This window comes from Hyperoodon ampullatus, assembly GCF_949752795.1.
Source record: "Hyperoodon ampullatus genome assembly, chromosome: 9".
Classification (NCBI taxonomy): Eukaryota; Metazoa; Chordata; class Mammalia; order Artiodactyla; family Ziphiidae; genus Hyperoodon; species Hyperoodon ampullatus.
The window spans coordinates 81,051,949-81,079,304 of record NC_136922.1 but is presented as its reverse complement, the minus strand read 5'-3'; the positions used below and the strand labels follow the sequence as shown (position 1 = coordinate 81,079,304).

The following is a 27,356-nucleotide window of genomic DNA, read 5'->3' as shown; positions in this document are numbered from 1 at the left end:
AGCTGAACAGTAGTGTTTCAAAACATGGCCCCTTGGCCATGTTTCAGAGCTTTCCCACTAGTGTGCTGGAACACACTGAAAAGGGACATTTATAATACATACATATATATAAATACATGGAGAGAAGGAGAAAGGGGGAGGGGGGAGGGCTGCTTTGCAGCACAATTCCAGGAAGTACCGTTCACATTTATTCCATACAAAGGATGCTCCCCGGAGGTTTGGAATATGGCAATACTGTCTGTACTGCACTGTGAGACACAAAGTAGAGGGGATTGGGACATCTGAATGGGGTTTGAGGAAAGAATTCATGACTTGATAATATATGATTATGACGTGGGAAAATATCCATGTGTTTGGAAATTCAATTACATATTAAAGGTATAAGAATTTTAAAACCTAATCTTTTGTTAACAAATGTACATATTTCTTTTGTAATATGAATGAACTTTCTCATATCAAGATTTCAGAATGACTCTATAAGCATACATAGGTGCTGTTTTACAGTGTTAGGATACAAATGATAACAGCAGCTCAACAGGGCTTAGTGACTTGTTTTAATCTCCCTTTCTGACTTTGAATTTTTATTTTGAATCCATTAGCTGTGTCAGTATGTGTTAATATATATTTATGGAGTCCTTGTAATTTTCAGTTTGTTCATTCTGGTGCTGTCGTGTCAATTAAGTTAGCCACCTTTTGAAGCCAGTAATAATCCAACAGCAAATCTGCAAGGTGGAAATAAAGCATTAACAATTTTCTTAAAAAAACCTTTAGCTTATAAACTCTTTATTAAACTTTTTTTTACCATCAGTATGCTGTGGTAGGAAACAATAAATGATGCCCTGATCCTGTTTCTTCACATAAAAGCTGAAAACAGATGGGACAGTAGCAGCTTGGATTATACTGAACTCACTATTTTGTTAACATAACTTAGTGTGGAATTCAGGCAAACTTCTACAGGAAGCCTTCTTTGGAAGAAAACGATGTGTTAATTGCAATGTTTTCAGAATAAACTCTTGGTGTCAAAGCCTTTACATATTCCTGTCAGTGCAGAACATAAACATAGGCCCTGTTTGTATAATGTCTTATTGGTTTCCTGGTTTTCTTCTACCACACAGACTACTTCATCCCCAGTAGTTTGGATATTTCCCTACAAAACAAGTAGTGTTATTCCAAGCATTACTTTCCAGTGATTTAATTTTTTTAATAAAATATTTTTAACAGCTGGGGATTCATTAATATGTAATGGAAATTCTTTTGATTTAATAGTTTGAATTAGTGTTGTCTCTGTCATCTGACATCTTTGTCTCTACTAAAAGTTTTGACAACTGACGCCTTTCCAATATCCTTTGCTTCGTGGGTCCCATGTGCAATACAGTGTCCATAATATCACGTAAGCTGATAAAGTGACTTTGCAGTGTATGTGAGAGATTTTGGTTTTAGCTCTTAGTTGCATGACCTTGAGCTCTTGAGTTCAGTATGATATTCTTGTAACCTAACTTGTGAAACAGTTGTCAAGCTATTTAAATTTGTAGTTTTTTAATATTTAAGATGGATGTATTATAGGAAGGTATCAGCCTGGTTTGCTTGGTACTTTTGCTTAACTTGATAATGTTTACATGCAATGAGACATTTTGTTTGCAGAAAATTGTTGGAATACACAAATCTAGATTTTGTATCATCCTCATCATATTGCCTAATTAGTGGCAAAACTTTATTTGTGACTGTTATCGGAGGACATTCTGGATTAAAAAGAAAAGTTCATTTTAGTGGAAAGAGATCTGTAAAAATTAAATCAGTTTAGATAAAAACTTCTGAAGGAGACTGAGCTGTTAGGAATTTAGAAACTTGATTTAAAAAATTAAACCTGTTTTCCTAAGAATGTGTAAATAGAGACTTCAAAAAATTTAAAATAGCATTAGGAAATACTGAGATATGAATTTGATCTAATTCAATAGTTAAAATTTAGAAATTCACATGATACAGATATAGTCATGAGATTATAAAATTGAAATATATATTTCAAAATTCTAAAGACCCTTTACTTAATCCTTTTAATTAACTTGCATTAATTATTTTAGAGGCAAACATTTTTCCAAGTTATCAAATTCCTTGGAGTCACTTTGTTTTTGTTTTATTAACCAATTGTAGATAAATTAATAAATAGTTGATAAAATTCACAGTCCTATTCAACTTACAAATACTAATATAAGAAGGTAATGACAATAACAAAATAATAATAGTGATAGTAGTAATGGTAACTTCTTTCTATGTTAGAAGGAAGAATTGTGAAAAGCAGAAGCAAATTAAATGGAATAAGAACTAAGTACTTCACATGTGTACGCTAAAAAAAAGTTTTGATTATAAAGGAATTGTGACAAAACCTTTCCTACTGACAGATTTGGCCAGAGGTCAGGGAGAGATGAGATTTGTGTAGGCCTGCACCTCACTTGGTGGGGGGACTGCTCTACATCAAGTTTTATTTGCCAAAATGACAATTACCTCATTAAGAAAGTTCATGGAGGGCGCTATTTAAATAATATTTAAATGTTATTCAGTGGTTTTAAATTTTTGCATAGTGGTTAAAAATTAAACAAATTTTTTTTGTTGTTGTTCACGATCTGCAGACGTTGGTTGGAAAGCTCCTCCCTGTAAAATATTACCCCCAGTAGGTGGGTAGGGGAGTATATGTGCCCACAAGTACATGAAAGCATTTGCGTGTGTGTATATACACAACTGAGTGTGCTTTAAATTACTCATATTATTTTTGACAGCCATTGCTGTTGACTAACATGTACTATATTATAAACCAAGATCATAGGAAGAAAAAATTTTGCTTTCTTCAATCATAACTGTATTTGAACACTCCATTCAAAGTATCAGGTTATTTTACAAAGTATTGGAAAAGTAGGATATTTCCCCCCAAAATATCACTAAACTTTTATTTGAAGGTAGGCTTATTTCTTTGTCTTTCCCATCCCTATCACAGTACTTGGAATGTAGTAGGCTCTCGATAAATACTTGTTGAATTGCTCATTTGCTGAATATTTGAAGAAATGTTAAAAGCAACATAGCCTTTCTGAATAAAAGTTGAGACAGTGAATGCTTCATAAGTATGTAGCATAAAGTGCATCTTTTTCCTGGAAAAGTTCTTCGACTTAATTATACCCTATCAAATTTTAGTTCAAAAACATGCTTATAAGATGTATTAATAAGAATCTCACTTATAGATACTAGTTGTGTTTAGTGACAAGTAATCTCTCACCTGAGGACTTCTGATGAACTTGCTGTACTACAGGACTATCCACTGGGTACTTTCTCCAGATGTGTCTCTTCCGAGAGTGGAAGTGCCAGTCTCAGCATACCAGGCACTCCCATTCATCTTCCCTCCTCCTCTTGCTTCCTTCCTTCCGCCAGCCATCCCTTCTCTTCTTCCTCCTCTTCCTTTTCCTCTACCTCACTCGATTCCCAGTCAGCAGGGAAATTTTCTATTTGATGTGCTGTACCCTTTTAGGAGCAGGTTGTGTCAGCTTAGTCAACTAACATTAAGCTGCTTTTGTGTTGTAAAGGACTGCTGGGTTTGCATACTAACCTATCGCAGGAATCTTAACAGGGAAGGGGTCCTGGGAAGAGTACAATACCCCAAAGAGTTTGCCTATCAAAATGTCTGGCATTCTATAATGACAAAGGTAGGGTGTGTGACTAACATTTGGAAAATAAATCACAAAACTGTCACGTGGAAGCTTTTGAATGTGTAAAATTTACCCATTGTTTTCACTTTACCTCATGTAATTCCTTGTGATATACTAACGATTTGGGTGCTAAATTATATTCGTGATTGTTAACATATTACTCTATATTGATCCCTATATTGATGTTATAATTCACCTCCCCTTGTAGCCAAATTTCTCCATGATATCCAGGTACGTTTCAGGAATTTGCAATACTCAGGACTTCGGAAAGCTTGTCCAGAAAGTATAGAATATGCTGTTCTTTGCTACAAAAAAAAATTGGGGGTTGTTCTGTAACTTAGCAATGTAAATAGATGTAGGATAAGTGAGGTTTGTTAACAGAATTTTTGTGAGAGAAATTAACTGAAAAGAAACTAACACTAGAATAATGTCTTTAGTAAGAAAAATTTTCAGATCTGCTGTAGCACAAAATATTTGTTTTCTGTTCTGTATATTCACATCCTAGAATATCTTTCAGTTTTTGGCATCTTGGATCCCTTTTGAGTCTTTTTGGACATCTGTTTTGTGAATTTAGGTTTTCTCCTACAAAATGGAGCTGATAGTGTTTCTAAATATTAATGAATTAAGTAGCGACTCTCCTTTCAAGCTGGTTTGGCTCAGTGTTTCCCACTAGGTGGGCAGCAGATGGAGTGGAACCAAAGGCACCCCTTGCACCAGTAGACAGGGTTTTAGGACCAAAATGCATATGCCATGGCCAGAATTACACAGCATTTCACTGTTTTACAAGCCTTTGTTTATGCATATTTAGTATAGTGTAGGTTTCCTCTCTAGACCAGTGCTATACGTGGGACATCTGATCATCAATGAGTGGCACTGTGCAGTGGTCCTTCTCCACCTTTGTTGTATTTGGAGGTTTATTCTGTTTGTGTAGCCAGAGGCTTTCCATGTTTATTTGAATTGCTTTAACTTCTTAGGGTATGGCCAGGATATTAGGGTATTTAAAAATAATAATAATAATAATAAAAGTTAACATTAAAAAAAAAGCTTGTGGGTTTAGTATAAACTCACCACTTTTTGTAAGATCCAGACAAGTTAAGGTTAGGTTGTTCCTAATTAGAAATTTGCTTCAGATGTAAGCATTTCTAGGTTTTCCTAGCAGACAAGATGTAACATGTAAGAAGTACTTAACGTCTTAAAATATGATTTATAATTATACTAAGCAGAAGATGAATCTGCTCTTATTTCTTTGTCACAAGTAAAAGCCTAATTTAATAATTGGTTTAGTCCTATCCTGTGTATCATGTGTATCTGTCATTCCACATTAGGTTGGTCAAAAATTAAAATTCTGGAGTTACAGCCAAGTATTATGGTGTGAAAATCTAAATCAATTCATTGATACCTCCCTACCCTTTGATTTAGTTGGGTAGATTTCTTTTAACTAACGGATACCAGATCCAGCAAATTCCCTAACCTAGCTGAACATCAGACCCCCAGGAACTTAAAAATTGAATAGCTTTCTGGGCCACTCTATTCAGAATTCAGAAGTAGTAGGTATAGGTAAGGTATTCGGTATGTACATTTTTGAAAAAGCTTTTCAAAGTTTGTGATTAGCCAGATTTGGGAAACTTGTTGGTTTTTATTATAGAAAAATGATCAGACTTTCCTCTTCGTGGCATCTCATCTGTTTGCCAGGATTTAGTCTTACACAGCAGGTTGAGCTCTGCTGTGGAAATTTCCTTTGAGCTTCCTTTTCAGGCAGCAGTGAAAAGATTAAGGAGTTGGACGTGACTGGGACTATGAGACAGTATCAAGTCTGAAGAGGCAAAGATAAACTAGGCAGAAACAGACAGTGCGATGAATGAAAGAATGATGTTATCAAAGACTTAGTGAAGGTCGAAAGCTATAATACAAATGAAATACAGGATGACCAGTTACATTTTAATTTTAGGTAAATAACAGATAATTTTTACTACAAGTATGTCCCAAATATTTCATGAGATACACCTACAGTAAAAATCTCAAATTTTTAATGTAAATATTTTATCATTACCTATTTATCTGAAATTGAAGTTTAATGGGACATCCAGTATTTAATTTGGCAGCCCTACCTTGGAAGTCCATTAGTGTGGAAGGAGGATATGGCATACTGCTTAGATGCGGCAGTGTACCACAAAACAGCCTTTCAGCTTACCTAGCCCCAGGAGCAGGCTTTATTTTAAAATACCTGTTTTTTAATCTAAAATGAAAATACTACATTTTTATTGAGGTATACCTAATTTATAATATATTCAGGTGTGCAATGCAGTGATTCTAAATTTTTAGACTTTATACTCCAGAAATTGGCTATATTCCTTGTGCTGTACAATATATCCTTGTAGCTTATTTTACTAATAGTAGTTTGTACCTCTTAGTCCCCTACCCATCCTGCCCCTCTCCACTTCCCTCTCCCACTGGTAACCACTAGTTTTTTCTCTATATCTGTAAGTCTGTTTCTTTTTTGTTATATTCATTAGTTCTGTTTTTTAGATTCCATATATAAGTAATAACATACAGTATTTGTCTGACTTATTTCACTAAGCATAATACTCTCTAGGCCCGCCCATGTTGTTACAAATGGCAAAATTTCATTTTTTATGGCTGAGTAGTATTCCATTGTATGTATGCACCACATCTTCTTTATCCATTCCTCTGTCAATGGACATTTTGGTTGCTTCCATGTCTTAGCTGTTATAAACAGCGCTGCAGTGAACACTGGGGTGCATGCATCCTTTTGAGCCATGTTTTTTTCCATATATATGCCCAGGAGTGGGTTTGCTGGATCATATGGTAGCGCTAATTTTAGTTTTTTAAGGAACCTCCATACTGTTCTCTATAGTGGCTGTACCAATTTACATTCCCACCAACAGAGTAGGAGTGTTCCCTTTTCTCCACACCCTCTCCAGCATTTATTATTTATAACATTTTTGATGTTGGCTATTCTGACTGGTGTGAGGTGATATCTCATTGTAGTTTTGATTTGCATTTCTATAATAGTTAGTGATGTTGAGCACCTTTTCATTTGTCTCTTGGCCATCTGTATGTCTTCTTTGGAGAAACGTCTATTTAGGTCTTCTGTCTGTCTTTTGACTGGGTTGTGTGTGTTTTTTGTTTTTTGTTTTTTGATATTGAGCAGCATGAGCTGTTTATAAGTTTTGGAGATTAATCCCTTGTGGGTTGCATCGTTTGCAAATATTTTCTCCCATTCTGAGGGTTGTCTTTTTGTTCATGGTTTCCTTTGCTGTGGAAAACCTTTTGAGTTTAATTAGGTCCCATTTTTAAAAATCTTTGCTCTTATTTCCATTACTCTAGGAGACTGATCCAAAAAGATATTGCTGCGATTTATGTCAGTGTTTTGCCTGTGTTTTCTTCCAGGACTTTTATAGTATCCATCCGGTTTTACATTTAGGTCTTTAATCCATTTTGAGTTTATTTTTGCGTATGGTGTTAAAGAATGTTCTAATTTTTTTTTTTTTTTTTTTTACATGTGGCTGTCCAGTTTTTCCAGCACCATTTATTGAAGAGACTGTCTTTTCTCCATTGTATAGACTTGCCTCCTTTGTTGTAGATTAATTGACCATAGGTGCGTGAGTTTATTTCTGGGCTTTCTGTCCTGTTCCATTAACCTATATTTCTATTTTTGTTCCAGTACCTTACTGTTTTGATGACTGTCGATTTGTAGTATAATCTGAAGTCAGGGTCCTCCAGCTCTGTTTTTCTTTCTCAAGATTGCTTTGGCTATTCGGGGTCTTTTGTGTCTCCATACAAATTTTAAGATTTTTTGTTCTAGTTCTGTGAAAAATGCCATTGGTAATTTGATAGGGAGTGCATTGAATCTGTAGATTGCTTTGAGTAGCACAGTCATTTTCACAATATTGATTCTTCCAAAACAATATCGTATATCTTTCCATCTGATTGTGTCATCTTTGATTTCTTTCATCAGCATCTTATAATTTTTTGAGTACAGGTCTTTTGCCTCCTTAGGTAGGTTTATTTCTAGGTAGTTTATTCTTTTTTATGTGATGGTAAATGGGATTGTTTCTTTAATTTCTCTTTCTGATCTTTCATTGTTAGTGTAAGGCCAGTGTTGCCGTAATGACTTTCTGTCTGGATGATCAGTCCATTGATGTCAGTGGGGTGTTAAAGTCCCCTAGTATTATTGGGTTACTGTGGATTTCTCCCTTTTGTCTGTTAATATTTTCTTTATATATTTAGGTGGTCCTATGTTCGGTACATATATATTTATAATTATTATATTTTCTTCTTGGATTGATCCCTTAATCATTATTTAATGTCCTTCTTTGTCTCTTGTAACAGTCTTTGTTTTAAAGTCTATTTTGTTTGATATAAGTATTGCTACCCTGGCTTTCTTTTGATTCCCATTTGTATGGAATCCCTTTTTCCACCCCCTCACCGTCATTCTGCATGTGTCCTTAGAACTGAAGTGGGTCTCTTGTTAGCAGCATATGTGTCTTGCTTTTGTATTGATTCAGCCACTCTCTTTTGACTGGAGTATTTAATCCATTTACATTTAAAATGATTATTGATATGTATGTACTTATTGCCATTTGCCTAGCAGCTGGGCAAGCCTAGCCTGGGACCCATTTGTCCACAGTGCAATGGGATTTTTCTGCTCTGTACTCATCATTTAGTATACCTTTTATTATAAAATATGTTAAAGCAGTATTTGCAAATCTGGGGCTTTCTAAAATTTCCCCTTTTCAATACTGTGGGACAGTAGAACTCAGTCTGTCAAACTAACTTTATTTTTAGTCTACCTCAGGCACTTAGAATCTGGTGTTCACTGTTCATTGGGGCAAGTTCACTGGATAAGGAGTTTTTCATATAAGATAACATATGGAAAGAAGATTTTGTTTTAGAGTAAATTGAGATAAACCTACTAGCCAGGGATGGTAGTGCTGTGGCATTTTCTCCCTGATAGGGTATCTCATTGGGATTTCTATCAGTTAGGATTTGGTACAGTCACATATGACCAGTGAACCCAAGCCCGCCGCCCCCCCGCCCCCCACCAAGAGTGATCTGTACCTATAGATGTTTATCTCTCTCACATAAAGCACGTTGGGAGGTGGCAGTCCAGGGTTGTAATGGCTGCTTCACATTTGGGAGCATTTCAGGCTCTTATTTTGTTGCTTCACCATCTTCATGGGCAAGCTTATATTCCCAGCTAGCACATCACGTTCCAGCCAGTGGGAAAAGAGGAAAGAGAAAGGCAAAAAGTGCTTGCTTCAGCTACTGTTTATGGTTTCCTGCAAGTCACATATACTTTTGCCTACATCTTACTGGCTTTAACTTAGTCACTTGACCATGTCCACTGTCAAATGACGCTGGTATTTGTCGTCTTAGATGGGCATATTCACTGTCCCAAGTATCTGCAGCTGTAGAAGAGAGTGAGAAATTATTTGGATAGGAAATTGTTAATAGCAGTGACTCCCACAGGGTATTTTAAGGTGTGAAATGGGCCAGAGGCTCTTTGTTGTTCTGTTCCGACGTGCAGTTTGGGGAGGTCTGTTTCAGAAAGGCTCTGATGATTTTGCCGCAGTGGTTTTATGCAGATCTTTCTGGTAGACTGTTCATAGGAAGGGAAAAAGAAAACAATACCTATCCTATAGTTTTTTCCTGCTAATGTCTTATGCTGTATCTCATTAACGGGTGTTAAAGCTATGCCTTTGTGCATTTCAGAGACCATCTGTGCCTGGAATAAATCCTTTTACCTCCTTGAGAAGTGCTTGTCTTTCTACTTTCTTTAAGGTATGTGCGCACACCAACACCCACCCTCCCGGAGGAGGTACCTACCCACTGGTCACCTGCCACTGTACTATAGAGTCTGACCTTGGCCTCCTTCACTTACCAGGAGGTCATGCAGCCCCACCATGAGTGTTCAGACTCATGACGGGGCTGCAGGGCCAGGCAGGCTCTGCACGGCAGTGGTTGCCATGTTCCTGAGTAGCATAATGGGTGGTCTCCTGCTGCAGTCAAGATCCAGGCATAAGGCTTCAGCTGATCATGACTTAGAATGGAAAGGCTAGGATATAATTTGAACAGGGACAAAAAAAACCCTCCCCAAAACAAAAAACACTCTAGGTTGCATAAGACATCTCTGAACTCAAGAAATTAAGTATTTTTTCTGAGGCCACTGTTATTATGGATAAACTATCACTGCCAGCCAAGATTTATGAAACTTAGCTTTTACTGTCAGTAATTGAAGTGTTCTTTTTATAAGGTAAATCTCTTGGTTGTATTTAGATGTTTGCAAGGATATTTATGTTCTAGTTAAGTTTTTGCAGTTTGGTTTCATATAAAAAGCTCTTCTTAAAATTCCCATTAGATAATTTCTGGTGGTCAGTTTTTTTACTTTTGAAAAATATTTTATTCATTCATTAGTAAATATACTAGGGTGAAGACAGTATATGGGCAAAACTAAAATATAGGCTGACTAATAAAACCAACTGCCCTCCAAAATGTTAATTGGTTGTGTCAGACAGGAGGTATGCATATGACAGGTTTCCCTCTTGCTTAATCCTGAATTGATGAATATTTTTATAATAATCTGGATGAAGAATATGGGTAGCACATTATTATGTTAGTGGTATAACAAAACTAGGAGGGTTCTTTGGTCATAGGGTGAAGGAATCAGAATTCTAAGGAAAAAATGGAATCAACTGGAACAATGGACCAAATAAATCTAGCCAGGATGGAAACATGGCTCAATGAAGCACATGTAAGAATGTTTTAGAATTTTTGTTGATCATAAGCATGATGTGAGTCAGTTGATGTGACTGCCAAGAAGAGTTAATTTGTTTTTAGTTTGAATTAATAGACATAGAGTACTTAGAATGTGAGAAGTGGCCCTCCCACTTGTCTCTGTGTTGGCCACACGATCCTAGGAGAATCATCATCAGTCTGTTGAGTATATTTTGGAAGGGACATGGCTGTTGTAATGAGTTTCATGATGTTATAGCTTTCAAAGTACTTTCTTATATTTAGTTTTATGTAAATAAGTTTTATTTAACTAGGTAATGCTTTATTTATGGGCAAACTGGAGAGTACTCTTAGGATGCCGGGGGAACTGGTAAAGTTTATTCTAGAAAAGAGGAGACTCAAGTAATCTAGTACTTGTCTCCAACTTCCTGAATTGCTATGTTGAAGAAGCAAAGTAACGTTTAGTTTGTTTGGTCTTAGGTAGTATAGAACTAGGATTTATGGAAGGCATAGGAAGCAGGTTTCAATCCTTCATAGTTGTCTAAAATTAAAGTAGGCTTCACTGCAAGGTGTAAAGGTAGGGTGTGTATGTCTGTGTGTATTTTAGTTTCAGTAGGCTCAAATGGAGACCGAGAGACCACTTGGCATGGATTTTGTAAAGATTAATGCATTGATTAGAATGTTGAGTAGCATGATTATTATGGTTCTTTTCTGACTCTGTTTCTTTGAAATCCTCAACCTTGAAATATTAAAAAAAAAAAAAAAAAGGGGTGGGGGGTGGGGGGTGGATATACAGTCAAGTTCAAATCTTATACCTGAAAGGAGAAATAAAAAAAAGTCAATTGGTTTGTTCAATCTTTCTGCAGGATGATCAGATTTAAACTATCTGCAATGAGTCATAATTGTTCTGAGTTTAAAAATGTGTAAAGTGGCTATTAAAGCTTAATTTAAATGTAGATTAAAATTTGAGTATGTAAGAAGGGTCCTGTGATTTAAAACTTAAAATGAATAAAGTGATATAGGTTGAAAGATCTTTTTCATCCTTATTTTCCATCTGTCCAGTGTCCAAGGCCATCCTTCTTCCATAGTTTGTCTGTATATGGAAGCAAATACATGTTCTGATTTTTGTCCCTTTTCTGTGGAAGTGGTGGCTTATTTTAAATACTGTTTCCTTCCCCAAGATATTTTGAGGATATTTTCACATCAGTACATAAGAGAACTTTGTCATACTTTTTTATAAAGCTAATAGTATTACCACTGTTTGGATGTAGTATTATTTACTCCTTTATTTATGAAAAGTTAGGTGGTCGGCATTTTTTTGTTTTGTTTTGTCTTTTGCTAATGTGGGGCTTGAGGGGTGTGAAGTGCTACTGTGCAGAGCTGAAATTGATTAGAGTTAACTGCAGTTTCCAGTCAAACCTTCCCTTTCATGTTGCAAGCCTTTAAATATACTCCAGAGTTCCAAAATATTTACATCAGATACATACTGCCGATGCAGCTGTTGTCTAGGGTGGGAGACAGATTTCTTTTTTTTTAAAATTTATTTATTTATTTATTTTTGGCTGTGTTGGGTCTTCGTTTCTGTGCGAGGGCTTTCCCTAGTAGAGGCGAGCGGGGGCCACTCATCGCGGTGCGCGGGCCACTCAGTGTCGCGGCCGCTCTTGTTGCGGAGCACAGGCTCCAGACGCGCAGGCTCAGTAGCTGTTGCTCAAGGGCCTAGTTCCGCGGCATGTGGGATCCTCCCAGACCAGGGCGCGAACCCGTGTCCCCTGAATTGGCAGGCAGACTCTCAACCACTGTGCCACCAGGGAGGCCCCCGGGAGACAGATTTCTGGTGCTTCCTGCTCCACCATCTTCCCAGGAGCCTTCTGCTCTCAGGTAGACTTCATTCAGAAAAGAAAAATGTAAAGTAACTTAGGCATGTTTTCATAGCTTGAGTCATTTCTCTGAGTGCATCCATGTTGTCTTTCTGTTGGCTTATAGGTTAGACTCTTGTCAATTTCTAGGATCTGTATGTTTGAAAACTAGCTGTTTAGGGTATGAGTTGCAAGTTTTTTTTTTTTTTCTGGTAAGTCTTTTTTTCCGATGATTTTATTTATGGTATGTTTTGCCATGCTACATTTATTTATTTATTTATTAAAAAAAGGTTATATTTGACATAACATTGTATAAGTTTAAGGAGTATAATGTGATGATTTGATACACATATATTGCAAAATGATTACTACAATACTAAATTTATTTTTAATGTTTAGGCAGCTAAATTTATGACCTGTAGTTGTTGATTCATGCGTAAAAAGATCTTTCTCATGCCCATGTTTAAAGGAATTCTCCCATTTCTTCTAATACCTTTACGGTTTGGTCTTTTTTACATTAGAAGTTTTAATTCATTTGGGCTGTAACCATGTGTTATGGTCCAATTTAATATTTTTCTTCATGGCTACCCAGTTATTCTAACATCATTGATTGAAGAAACCATCTTTTACTACTGATTTGAGGTGCAATAAAGGTATTTTATAGTACACTTTTGGTTGTATTTGGATCTATTTCTTGGTTCTATTACGTTGGTCTCTATCTATTGATATATAGCATAGTTTATTTTGATAATGCCAATAGCTTTTAAGAAATTCTTTCTGACTGCTTTCCCACTGCTAGATTTTAAATTGCCTTTTTTCCTTCCTATCTCTTTTATGTAGAATTGTAGACCTTTTCTCTGTACTAATGAGTATCCATTTATTGACTGTTTGTATATTGTTATGATATGGCTGTCATTTTATGTCTTAAATGTAACTGCAGTAATTTTTATTCATAAAAAAGTTGAAGCCTGACACTTAGCCAGGTGCCTCTGGCATGTCTTGTGAACTGCACCACCATTGTTAGAGTTTCCAAAAAAATGGTTTGTGCATATCTCCTTCTCTTGATTCATAGGCATGAATTTTCCACACCATAATCATCAAAACATAACTCACTGCCACAATGGCTGAACTTAAACACTGGCAAACAAGAAATTACAAAGATTTAGAGGAGTTCTTAAAGAACAAAATGGCTCTGAAAGAAGAAAATTGAAGGAAGATACCCCTAGGTTCTAGTTTTTGAACAACATTTATTTTATTTATCGAATGAGGGAGTTGGGACAAATGATCATTAAGGTCCCCTCCAGGTCATTGTCATTCCCCCGTGTACATTTCCATTTACATTATTTTACCTGGACAGTTGGTTTGCAAGTTGAAGCCCTTCTTGGTGGTTCCCAGGGCTTGGCAACTAGAGTGCTCTCAGCCATTTCCTTCTCAGCAATTGCTGTCCTGCTTTCATCTGGTCCCTTTTGTGAACCACGTTTAGAGAGCTAAAGGCATGGGCTTAATTTGCCTTGCTAGTACACATACACAAAAGGTTCCTGCTTTCATTCTCTTCATATTACAGAAATGGAGAGTGTAATATAGCGGTAACATTCCTGCTTTTCAGCTTGCTTTAGCTTTCCCTAAAATGAAGACGATAACCTTACTAAAGAAATGGAATGGTCTTCTCTCTCCACTGCTCGGGGCAAGGGGTTTTTTACACTGCGGCACGATAGGACACTTCTTTATCAGTCTGTTACTACCAGCAGCAGTTTCTCTACAGGCTGTCTTGTTTATTAGAGTCCTAAATAAAACCCGTGTTTTGAAAGAGCTTGTCTCATATTTGAATGGCATTTTAGTAAGCCTTTTGAACAGTTTTAAACTTCCTTCACATCGGCCTTCTTTTGGAAGCCAAATCATACCAGTTTAGTCTTTCTAATCCTTTAATCATTTTATCCTCAGCATGTTTCCAAATGCTTCACATCTCTCTGTAGAATCCAGAACTGGGCTGAGTTCTTTGACAGTCTGATGAGGATGACTGAAATGGAAAGATCACTCCTTCCTGTTCCTTATGTATCTCAGGATTTGTTGTTTTATCTGCTAGACTACGCTCTGGCTCCAGTTAAGCATTAAAAAAATATGCTCTGCTTGACCTAACGCACCCTGCCTCTAGTGAGGTGGATGCCTCTGTAGTCGGTGCTGGCTTTGTGGGGATGAGTCTGTGCCGCCACATGGGGCTCCTGCTTAGAAGGGTCCCACGCTTGGTTTAATGCTCTTTTGCTGCTGTATTGAAATTAATTTTTTCAACAGGGAGCTTCTCTTTCTTGTTTTGTAGTGAGCCCTACAAATGAAGTAGCTGCCTCTTCTTGTACTTGATAGCTAGAGGACATGGTTAGTAAGTCATGGTTCGTGTCTAACCCACCCTCCGTAACTGTGATGGGTAGACCCAGGGTGAACAAATCTGGTTGTGAACTTCCACTCCACTCCCTGAGTCACGGCCTTCCCCTCGCCTGCCTATAGATGCACTCACTGCTCCCCATCGCCTCTCTGTTTGCCTCCTTATCATTCCTGTATCTCAGCTCAGGCACTGAGGTGTGTTTATTCAGGGAATCCAAGCTTTTGGCATACAACAGATGTCTTTTCCAGAGGATTCTTTCTCTGGGTCCCTCTGTCTTTCCTGTCACCTTTTGTCCAAAGCTGATGGTTGTCCACTCACCTCCAAGAGTACTTGTCCCTTCTGCTCTGTCTATTCAGGACAGCTGGCAGTTAGTTTCTCATTCGAATTTTAGGTGGTTTTTTTTTCCTGTCTCTACAAAGGGATTAGAGTGTAGTAATCACGGGAATTCTGTTGGGGGCAGAAATTTGGATTCCATTGCAATATCAGGTATCGCAGAGTATGTGGGCAGTGACTTACATTTTTAAAATGACCCATAAGTTAATTCTAGGTATCAAATCTTAGACACAAGTAGCAAATGTAACTTTTAAAAGTCATTATGTTTCATGGATTGGCTAGTTTTTTATCTGATTCCCTCTTTTTTCTTGCAGCTTAACAAGCAGCAATTGCAGTTACTGAAAGAACGGTTCCAGGCCTTCCTCAATGGGGAAACCCAGATTGTAGCTGATGAAGCATTTTGCAATGCAGTTCGGAGTTACTATGAGGTAAGTTTGAAGAGTCTGATGCCTTTTAAAAGACATTTTTAATGGCTTTCCCATTTTAAGAAGCTCACTGGTATGATAGGATGGCTGTGCTTCCTTGAAAGCATTGTCAATTCTATTTTGCAATTTAAAAACTGATTCCACAGCCTGGTTTTGAGAGATAAACAGAATTGGAAATTATTCACATCCTTTGAGGGAGAAGTAAGCTGTTTAGAAAAATCTTCTGGCAGTGATTGATATAGCTGAGTGTAGCTATCTCTGGGTCCACATGTCTAATTTATCCTTTTTAATCAGGATTTCAATAGTAAATGGCTATCTTGTGCCATTCTGTTCACTAAACTTTATAATAATTAAGGCCAGTAACTAATTTCATGAGGATAAATTGAATTCTTTTCTTCCCGGGGAGATAATACTACAATACCACCTTTCTCTTTCTTCTGATTTTAGTTTGTGAGTCATCAGGAATTCTCTGTGGACTTCCTGTGGGCACCAGTTTTCACACAGTGTCATTAACTGCTTCAGTGAGTGGCCAGTAGATGTTAAGAGAGTTCCCTTTTTTCCTGAGGACTTTTAGAGTCATTTGATGCGTGGATTCCTTCCACTGTGAAGATACTCTACATCCCTCAGCTGAAGAACAACATACAAAGGTGTATTTAGACTAGTACAAATTAAAAATGTAGAGATGCAGTGTGTCTGAAGTTTTCTGAGGCAGGGAAATATCTTTGCAAGAGTAACAAAGTAACTGGATGTACAGATACTTGGTTGGATTAGTAATTAATTGATGGTGTGTATGTATCAGAAGTGGCTTAATGCAACCCGAGGGAGGTGTATGTTACCCCGAGCCTAGGCCTGTCAAACAAGATGAAAGTATAGAAGTCTTACTCACCAGATGTGTGTGTGGCAAGAATCTAGCAGCAATAGTGGATGCTGTCTAACTGAACCTTGACTCAGAATATTTTTTTAAATTAATTTATTTATTTTTGGCTGCGTTGGGTCTTTGTTGCTGTGTGTGGGCTTTCTCTAGTTGCGGCGAGTGGGAGCTACTCTTCGTTGTGGTGCCCAGGCTTCTCATTGCAGTGGCTTCACTTGTTGCGGAGCACGGGCTCTAGGCGCGCGGGCTTCAGTAGTTGTGGCTCATGGGCTTAGTTGCTCTGCAGCATGTGGGATCTTCCCGGACCTGCTCGAACCTGTGTCCCCTGTATTGGCAGGCGGATTCTTAACCACTGTGCCACCAGGGAAGCCCGACTCAGAATATCTTAACAAGTATAGGGTATCCAAAGCTTGAGTCTTTGAGTCAAAGTCTTGCAAGATGAAATCTTGCCCTGAATCTTAATAGATGAAATGTAAGGGCCTATACTTGCATCATGTAATAAAAGAAAAGCCAAACGTTTGTGTTCAGGAGGAAAGAAATGGGTTAAGTAATTTGTGTAAAGAGATGTAATTAAGCAAACTCATTTTTGGTTCAGTACTATGGTATTGTACATGTTAACGTTAGGAAAAGAAACCAGGTCAGGGGGGCATGGGGGCTCTTTGTACTACATGTGCCACTTTTGTGTAAACCTAAAATTACTCCAAAATAAACATATTCCAAAGTAAGTGTTTTTCATAAGGGTATTAAAAAGAAGTAAGCATAATATGTTGTTGTCAGTTTAGTAAAAGGCACACTTAAGCTGTGTTAATGAGAATATTTTTCCTGTAATAAAGGAGTATCACCACTGGTTTCTAAACGAGGATGGTGTGCTCTTCTGGGTACAAACTATAAATAAAAAGATGTGTATAAGTTTAGTGATAACAGGTTTGAAACATACCATAATATAGATCACTTGAAGGGCCTAAAGACAGATTAGGCTTGTGTTGTGTGTGGCCCCAAGGGTAAAATTAGAATTAGCATGGAAACTGAAGTGGGGAAGATTTCAACCTAATACTATTGGAGTTTGGTTGCACTGCCCAGGTACAGAGTGGACTGGAGAGTGCAGCATCACTGGCGGCCAGATTCCCGCTCACTTCACAATCACTTGGGAAGCATTTTGCACAGAGGGGCCCCAGAGCTCTGCCCTGGGCTTACTGAATCACAATTTCAGAATCTATATTTTTAAAAGCTTTCCAGGTGATTCGCTTACAACTGGTAGATTGCCGACCAATGGAATTAGATGATTGCTTGCTGGGATTGTTACAGAAAGAGATGTAAGTACTGAAGAGTGTTCAAAATGGCAGCTGGGAAACGACTGCGGCCTATTAGAAAGTCAGGAAATGTGGCTTCACACTGAGCTCAGATGCTTACCAAACACATAACAGACAAGTCATTGAACCTCTGTGAGCTTCAGTGTTTCTATTTATCTAATTGGTGGGTAGTAATGTTTAAGTATTGGGCTAGGTGGTCCAGGGTTTTCTATTCTTTGGGTAGTATTTCCAGCAATTGTTGACTTGTGAGACTGTAGCTAACTTGTCTTTGTGAAGTTCTCAAAGGGGTTAAAATTTATATTAACATCTATGGAGTCTATATTCCTGATTTACATTTCCCAGGTGGCACACATTCAGTACTCAAACTCTTGAATGGATAAGTAAATTTTGTTGGAAAAAGAAGGTAAAAAAATTGCTTCTCAATTTTTCCTACAAAAGTCTTTACCTTCTTTTTTAAGGATTATATTTTTGTATACTTTACTATGACTAACAATGTTGGTAGTCTCAAGTGAAGTAAGTCAGAAGGAGAAAGACAAATACCATATGATAATCACTTATATGTGGAATCTAAACTATGACATAAATGAACGTATCTACGAAACAAAAACAGACAGACATAGAGAACAGACTTGTCATTGCTAAGGGGGAGGTGGGTTGGAGGGAAGGACTGGGAGTTTGGGATTAGCAGATGCAAACCATTATATATAGAATGGATAAACAACAAGGTCCTACTGTATAGCACAGAGAGCTATATTCAGTATCCTGTGATAGACCATAATGGGAAAGAAAACGAAAAGAATGTATGTATAACTGAGTCACTTTACTATACAGCAGAAATTAAACAAAACATTGTATATCAACTATGCTTCAATAAAATTAAAGAAACCTGCTGGTAGCTTCTACTATAATTACCTCTGTGGTACTTCTTACAGCTTACCAAAAATATCTATTTTTTCTTCTTCCAGTATCTTTGTGGTAAACAGTGAAAATATTACTACCCACAAATTACATAAATAGAAACTGAAGCTCACAGAGGTTTCAGTGACTTGTCCACTGTTGTATATTTGGTAAGCATCTGAGTTCAGTGTGAACCCAGATTTTCTGACTTTCACGACGCCATTTTGAATACATCTGTGCCACGTGCTGTGCAAAATACTTCGAAAATGTTTTTATTCTTCAGAATAAACCTTTTAAACAGAATTATTCCCATCTTAGAGACAAAGTTAAGTGACTAGTGCCCAAAGCTGCATAGCTAATTAATAGCAGAGCCAAAACCTCACTCTTTCCAGTAAAGCTTATTAAAAACAGATCTTGGGTTCTACCCAATACCTATTGAATCATAATTCCTTGGGATGGAGCATCTGAATTTTGAACTTGCACATGGATGACTTTGGTTCAATCTGTATTTTGAGAAACATGTCGACCTAGATCTTAGTGACTTCTTGAGTGTATGTTCCATGAAGGAATCATTTCTGCCCTGGTTATCATCTTATTCCACAAAGGTAGCAAGTATTTTGTGGCACACAAATGCTTTCAACAAAAGCTTGTTGACTAAGTGGATGAGTATTGGAGCACTTATTGTTCTGTGTAAAATTGTATATTTTGGTTTTCTTCTCCATAATTTTTAAATTAAAGTATCACTTCAATAGTGCCATGGAATTTCTTTCGATTATGATCTCAATTTCATGGCTTTGTGCTTCCTCAAAGATGGCAGATGCTTCAGAAGCATGGTTGGGCTTTATGTTCTTTCTAACCTAGTAGTCTATAATTTTATGACCTTTTGGCTTATGTATTTCAAGGTCTACCTTTTCAGGGATGTTACATATTGTTTCCTGTATACAGCTGTTTTCAACAATTAATCCATCAGTAGTGATTTTCTAATATATTAGATTTTTGGTAGCCTTTAGCTGTGATGGACATTTCTAACCATGGTGATATATGTATGTGTGTGTGAATATATCCATATATGTGAAAAACCCTAGTAAATGTGTATCACCAATTAAATTGAAAATAGATCTTTACACTTAGGGCTTACAAGTTCTCCAAAGTCTGTTTGCTATTAATTTTTTTAGCTTCATAAATGGTACTCCTTCAGTGATTTTATGAATAGTCTTTTCCATCTTGGTTGTATGTCTGTTTTATATAGATAATTAAGAATTATCTGTCTTTTTTTTAAGCTAAACTTTATTATTATTATTATTTTTTGGCCATGTGGGATCTTAGTTCCCCGACCAGAGATCGAACCCGCACCCCCCTGCATTGAAAGCTTGGAATCTTAACCACTGGACCACCAGGGAAGTCCCTATTTGTCTCTTCTTAAACTGGTTGTACCTTTGGATATTTGATTTACTTTACCTCTCTTTAATACCTGGGATCTTGGTGTGCTACTCAATATATTCTTTTTCTCCACAGTACTTGACCAAAAGCATTTCTTCAAAGTACGTTCATTATTTTAAAAAGTAAATAATTTCTTTCAACTAGATCATGACAGGATTGAATCTTTCTGGGTTTTTAAAATGTGGTGCCTTCTTGGGTGTGTGTTCATATGTCTTTGTATATCTATATCTATGTCAGTATTAGATATTTACTGTGAATATTATTCAATATGTTATATATTATAAAAGCATATACTGTGAAGATAATTTTTATATGACAATGCACTTCTATCTCATCCATTTTTACAAGATAACTTTGGTTTAAATACTAGGCTATAAAATAATAATAATAAAAAAGAAATCTGTTTTTGAAATTACATCAGTCTTTTTCCTCATAAAGTTAGCATAATTAGGGGAAAAAGAATGGACCCAAGTGCTAAATCACCTAACTAGGCAGACTTGATGATACAGAAGAACCAGAACAGGAAAAGAAGAAAGAAACAGTAGATAGCATACACAGCTATTGATACTTAATAAAAGTTAGCAGTTACAATCTTGATAATTTTATGGTTGCTAATTGCTGTTAGATTCTGCAGTACCTTCATCTTTGTTTTTCTTTCATTGAAGTTTTCTTCTTCTCCTTCATGCTCCCCCTGCCCCCCAAAGTAACTCACTGTCTGGAGGAACGGTAGTCCTACAAGTATCTGCTATTTCTTTCTAGCCATATCTTTTTTGCTTGTTCTGTTTTTCAGTTCAGGAGACTTCAGCTGATTCTGTGGATGGATAAACATAGGTTTATTGTAGTATGTTACTTTCCGAGTTGTCCTTCCCATCCGATATTGGCTTCTGTTCACAAAATTCAGGTGGACTTCATCCAAATACAACCAATGACAGTGTGATTTATAACAGATATGTGGAAAAGAAAATGGCCTTTCTTTGGAGATTTCCAAAAGACGGTATATAATTGCTTACTAGCTGCTTTCAGCGTAACAAACATTCAGGTTCTGTTACTGTGCAAAAAAATGGATGTTGGAGTCTTTCTTCCCCTTTTTGGTGGGTTGGCTTTGTTCACAACTTTTCGGAAAGGATGTGTATTTTTCTTATTACCTCCATTTGTTTATGTTCTCTTCTGGTTCCTGAGAATGGATGAGATGAGAATTAGAAGTTTTTAATCTTTAAGAATTATCAAAGAAGGACTGAAATAAATCTTGCCCCACCATCACCACCAAAACCACTTGCTTTTCAGATTTTCTACTTGTATAATGATACAAATGGGAATTCCTTCAATAAAGAAAAACTGCCTTCAGTGTGAATTTACAGATTTCATATGAAAGGAAAAATTACTCATTTTCATCTCAAAATATTGAGCTCCAATTTTGGCCCTTTTATTGCATACTTTTATTTAAAGTTCATTATTCTGGGATTCAGAAGTTTTCTACTTTGATAGTACTTTAAGAACACTTTAATAGAAGTATAGTATGACTGTTAGAGAATTTTTAAAATATTAAAGAGGAAAAGCTTCTGTAATCTGAAAACTGCTCTAAAAATAAAATATTAATTATTAAAGAGGAAGTTAAATATCCCCTATAATTCCAACGCCTATAGACAACTGTAACAGTTTGGTGTTTCTCTTTTGTGTATATGAACTGGAATTATTTCAATTTTTTTACATATGTCATGAGCATTCTTTAATATTAACTGTTTTTCAAGAGTGTGGTTTTAAATAGCTGTGTAATAGACCATTGTCTGCCTGTATCTAAATTTTATTCCATTTCCTTGTTTTCAGACGCTTAAGTTTTCTCCATTCTTAACTGTTAAAATAAGTGCTGAGATGATCATTTATATTCTTAAATAGGTTCATCTTTAAATTTCTGCAAGTGGTATTACTAGATGATAGAAGATAAACATTGTTTAAGCTCTTAAGATACAGATTACCAAATTGTCCTCAAAAGTACTAAAATTTATGCTACCATAACAGTATATGAGAGTGTCATTTTTTTCCCTTCACACTTGGTATTATCATAAAATAAATGCCAACTGATAGGTTCACTTGTTTTTATTTTACTGTTAGCAAAGTTCAACATTTCCATACTGGCCGTTTGTATTTCTTTCTTTCTGAATTACCTGTTCATGCCCTTTGACCATTTTTCCATTTGGATTTTGGATGTTCATCTTTTAAATACTGATTTATAAGTGTTCTTTATACACTAAGATGACTATTAACCCCTTTTTATGCTACAATTATTTTCAGGGATTTTGGGTTTTTGGTTTTTTTTTTTTCATTATGCAATTTTAAGTTTCCTTACCTCTGATACTCATTTATTTCCTGTTCTGATAGAATGAAAGACATATTCTCATTCCAAGTAGAGACTGCACCACGTTTTATTTCCTTTGAATTTTCTTTTCTTGTTCATAGGTTATTCGTGCCAGTGGTTTGCATCATACCTTTCCCTCCTCTCCTCATTCCAGCTACGACCCTTTTTGGATGAGTAGCTCTCTGAGTAGAGTATGTTGGTGTAACTCAGGTGTTTGCTGTGGGCCTGTTTCCCTACCCGTTGAAAGGGGAAGAGGATTTCTAAAGCTCCCTTCCTTTGTGCAAGCCTCTGAGAGTTAATTTGTTTCTTTATATTGCTGTTTCTTCTTTTCCTTGCCCTACATCCTCTCACGTCTCCAAAATGTAAAGAATAAAAAAAAGCATGGCTTGATACTATAGCTCTAGGACTAATCTCCAGGCCATGGTGTTTGAACTTTTATACACATTTATGTTGGAAAAAAATCTGTATATCTTCCTAGTCCAGAGCATCAGGAAACTTGACTTTAGCTGTCAGTTTCTTCCAGGGAAATTGGGAATGTCTGCCTCGGCTTCCCACTGCCAGCAATCAGTTTGTATCATTCCTTTTCTTTTACCTACTTTCTTACCCTGATGTTATATCCTGACCTTTAATATTTATTTAAAAAATAAGTGCAGTTGTTTAATGGTTGATTTGTGAAAACTGAGAGACTTTTAAGGCTTTTTTGATTTGTTTTATAAAATTACCTTTTTTAGAATTAAAAGGCACCACCCAAGTGTTTTGTGTGTGTGTGTGTGTGTGTGTGTGTGTGTGTGTGTGTGCGTGCGTGCGTGCGCAAGCTAGAGGGAGAAGGGCTGGCAGATCTGCATTTAAATATTTTGACGTCAGTTTCTTGATAGCACTTTACTTGGGGATGGAAAGATTTACTGTTCATATTCCAAGGGATGTTTGACCTGTCAAAATCTCTTAAACTTCGAAATAATACCATGGAAAAGACCTATTTTTTCATAGTGAATTGATGATCGCTAAGTAAACCAGGATTGGCATCCTGTGTCAGAAGGGTATGAAAAATGTCAGCACATTCATAGATGAAATCCAATAACCAGTAATGAGAAGTGAGGTTTTAAATTTTCATTGAGCTCTGCAGATCACATTGTATTTTTGATATTAGCCATTTTATTTCACATCACATTTTCTTAAATTCTAAGTATGCCATTTTAAATTAAGTATTTGGAAATAAAAGTCCTACAGATTTCCAATATCAAAAAAAACAAACAACCCAATCCAAAAATGGGCAGAAGACCTAAATAGACATTTCTCCAAAGAAGATATGCAGATTGCCAACAAACACATGAAAGGATGCTCAGCATCACTAATCATTAGAGAAATGCAAATCAAAACCACAATGAGGTATCACCTCACACCAGTCAGAATGGGCATCATCAAAAAATCTATAAATAATAAATGCTGGAGAGGGTGTGGAGAAAAGGAAACCCTCTTGCACTGTTGGTGGGAATGTAAATTGATACAGCCACTATGGAGAACAGTATGGAGGTTCCTTAAAAAACTAAACATGGAACTACCGTTCATAGTAGTCCAAAAATGGACTACTGTGTCCATTTTGACATGGTTTGTACATGCTTCTATTTTTTAAATTACAACAAACAATTGTAGAGAAGAAATTTTTCTTTCTCCAGTGGCCATTAATCTCTACATGTTTTGATGAAGCAGTAAGTGATGATTTTCTGCTTTTGTGATGTTTTTGTCCCATTGGAATATATTTAATCCTTTATATACTGCTGAGATTGAGATTTTAGCTTGACTACTAAATTCTGTGATCTAAAAGTTTCTGTCACAGAGGAATTTAATTTCCTTCTTAGCTTACCTTCATTTCTTATAAAATTCTGTGCACATCTGATAGTGTAACATGGACAGAAGGTGTTAAGCTAGTGATTACAAGTGGATATGAAGGGTCCTTCAAAAGGTTAGATATTAAATATACTTTTGTTCCGTGTGTGTTGGGAGGAAAGGAGACCAGCCTTCCCTCTTTCTTCCTGTGCCGGGAGCCTTTGTCTTTTAAACTGGCTCCGTTTCATGCTGTAGCGCACTCACAGATGATAGGCGTGATGTGCACCTGGCCTTTCTTTCCTTAGCAGGATAGCCAGAGAAGGTAGATGGTTCTAGCAAGCTAGGGAGCAGAGAGGAGGGCTGCGTTAGGGGACTTGCAGCTTGCTCCCCTCCATGCAGAGCTCCACATACGAGTCAGGCTGGCCCCTTCTGGCTCCCAGCCCCTTGTCCCTTCTCTTGCGTCTGCTTCCCTTTCCTCCTTTGCCCTCATCCTTCTCCCCCTCTTTGCAGAGCTCTCTGCACAGTCAGGCTGGCCCCTCAGGGCCCTGTGAAGTGACCGGTGGTTGGAGGTTGCCTCCTCGCACACTTGAATCCTGACTTGCCCGTGGCTAGCAAGAATACAAAGGGAGTTGAGTCTATATAACATGGAGAGATGTATGTTTTGGCTTTTCCTTTACATTGCTCTTCCCAATTGTGTACATTTATAATGGCATAAGGTAGCAGTCCCTAAAAGTTTTATTATTGAAATAGTAAGTGGCCAGTGATCATAACGGAAATGCAGCAGCATTGGAGAAAGCAGGATAGAGTCCGCCGTGACCTTAGATTGTTACCCTGTGATTGCGAAACAGGTTCATTTCATTGCTTCCATTCCCTGTTACACCAGACCAGCTGACAGAGTTCTTGGCTTCCTATATGGTCTCTGAGAAGTAGTCTGTGGTCACTGTGTCAGCTTCTCTGCTCCACAGCACTGTCTCCTTAAGTGTTGTATTGTGTCCGTTCCTTGCCGGCTTTTACACCTTTCTGTCTTAGTCCATTCAGGCTGCTTTAACAAACCATCAGACTGGGTGACTTATAAGAAACAGAAATTTCTCAGTTCTGGATTCTGGCAAGTTCAAGATCATGGTTCTGGCAGAGTCAGTGTGGTGGCTGGCAAGGACCTACTTTCTGGTTCATAGAAGGTACTATCCCACCGTGTCCTGACACAGCAGAAGGGCTCTGGAGCTCCATGAGTCTCTTTTTATAAGAGCTCTGACTCCATTCGTGAGGGCTCTACTCTCATGACTTAAGCACCTCCCAAAGACCTCACCTTCTGATACTCTCACATTGGGAGTTAGGATGTCCACCTATGAATTCTGGAAGTACACAAACATATAGCACCTGATTTCACTAAACTTCCTCATACATACTTGACTGGTGAGTGGTGGGGAGCAAATGTGATTACCTGAATATAATGTACACATCTTGCTTTTCGTTACCCTGTGACCTGTTTAAAAGGCTCCTGCCACCCTTATCTACCCAGAGAACTCTCTCGGTCCTGTGAGACTGAGCTCCCCGGTTACATCTCTAGGTAGCTTTCCCTGGTCCCCCAGCCTCCTCTCTCCTTCTACAACCCCTCCCTCCTCCTTCCTTCTTTTCCCCTCCCCCCTCCTTTCCTTTTCCCCTTACTCCCTCCCATGATTTTTCCATGTCAAAAAATTTCTAGCTATGTACGAATATAATGGAGAATGTTGATATAAAATGCTTTGAGTAGTCAAAGTAATGGTTGAGTAATGGTTGAACTGCTTAATGACAGTCACATAAACTACACATACGAAGTTTCTACTTAGCGAACTCTAAATATGTCTTTTTTTTTTTAAAGTAAAGAAGGCAGGATATACTATGTTGTGCTGAGATAATTAAGTAGTATTTCAGTATTTTCTGCCCGGTAATTTTACTATGTGGGGAAAATGATTATGCCCTCTCCAGGGTACATTCTTAAATTTAAGGCCTATTAAGCCAAAAGATGGAAGGGTTGGAAAGACTGCAGTTGCTAAATGTTGTGTAAGATTTTCTACAGTAGAGTGTTGTTTCCTCTCCCTAATCTTAAGCCACTTCTTTATTACTATTAACTTTTGGGTGTGAAAGTTATTACCTTTTCACTTGCAAGATATCTTCCAAGTGGAAAATCTAAGCAGTATTATCTGTAAGCTGTTTGTAGCCAATATTTATTGGGAGAAAAAGGCTCCGCTTTTTTAATGTTAATGTACCTTATTTTTGTAAAAACATTTTTACAGGGTCTTCTCCATTTAATATATTGTTTATTCAAAATTTTTAAAAAATCTTGTCAATAAGAACGATTTATGGTCTGTTTTTTATGCCTTCATACCTTCAATTTACACATTTTTGAAGTTGCCAGGCTATTCACGCATTCTGCTACGTATCTGTCATCCTTGCTTGTTTGTTGGGACCAAACTGAGAAGAGAATAAAGCTTTGTAATTGGGTTCTGACAAGCCTATTTGGGAAATTAACGCAAAATGGTGAAAAGTGATAGGTAATGCCAAATACGAGAATAAGGGAGGATCAGTCATATCCTGAATTCAAAAGTATGAATATACAGAGGAGATAATATTGGGAAAGATTATTTATACTATGAAGTGAGTCTTTGTTTTGCCTTTTAGTTAGTTATAAAGTTTCCTTAAGCTGCAAATTTTGGTGGCATATTGAAAATCAGATATGATACATGTGTTACAGAGATTGTCAACATTTGAAGTGTTATTTTCTGTTGTAGTACAGTGAAAGGTATGGTCATATTCCAAGTAAAGACTAAACTCCATTTTACTTCCTTTGAGCACTAAGTGACTATAAATAGACTCACACTACTTCAAGTCAGGTTTTTGCCCCCAAATGAGTTTGCTGCAAACTTATGAAAAAAAATATCTTAGGGGTTTTCATGTTGAATTGTGTGTAAAAGACTATGGCCCTTAGTAAAATCTAGGGGAACACAATCATATGTTTTTGTCAATGTTTCTGTTAGGACCAGGGCAGACTTTAAGCTTTGATGGTACCTTACTAAGAGCAGAACATGTGGGACTTGACTTTAGAGCTTTGCACTGTGTTTCGTTTTTATAGTTGTACAACTTGCTTTCTTTCTCTCACAAATTATGTTCATTTTTAAGCCTTATATGCTGGAGAATTTTGACCATGGCAGATGATTATAGCTGGTTTTGTCCATGGGAAAGCAGCCC

At 37.0% G+C, this 27,356-nt stretch overlaps 1 protein-coding gene across 20 annotated transcripts in view; it reads left to right on the top strand.

Moving 5' to 3' along the window:
• CADPS2 (calcium dependent secretion activator 2) overlaps positions 1-27,356 on the top strand; it is a gene marked incomplete at its 3' end in the record, with an annotated part of 487,123 nt that overhangs the window by 102,660 nt on the left and 357,107 nt on the right. For all 20 annotated transcript variants that reach the window (XM_079711385.1, XM_079711377.1, XM_079711381.1 and 17 more), the window contains exon 2: positions 15,326-15,439. In XM_079711385.1, the coding sequence (XP_079567511.1) occupies positions 15,326-15,439 (114 nt within the window). The remainder of the gene's footprint in view (positions 1-15,325; positions 15,440-27,356) is intronic.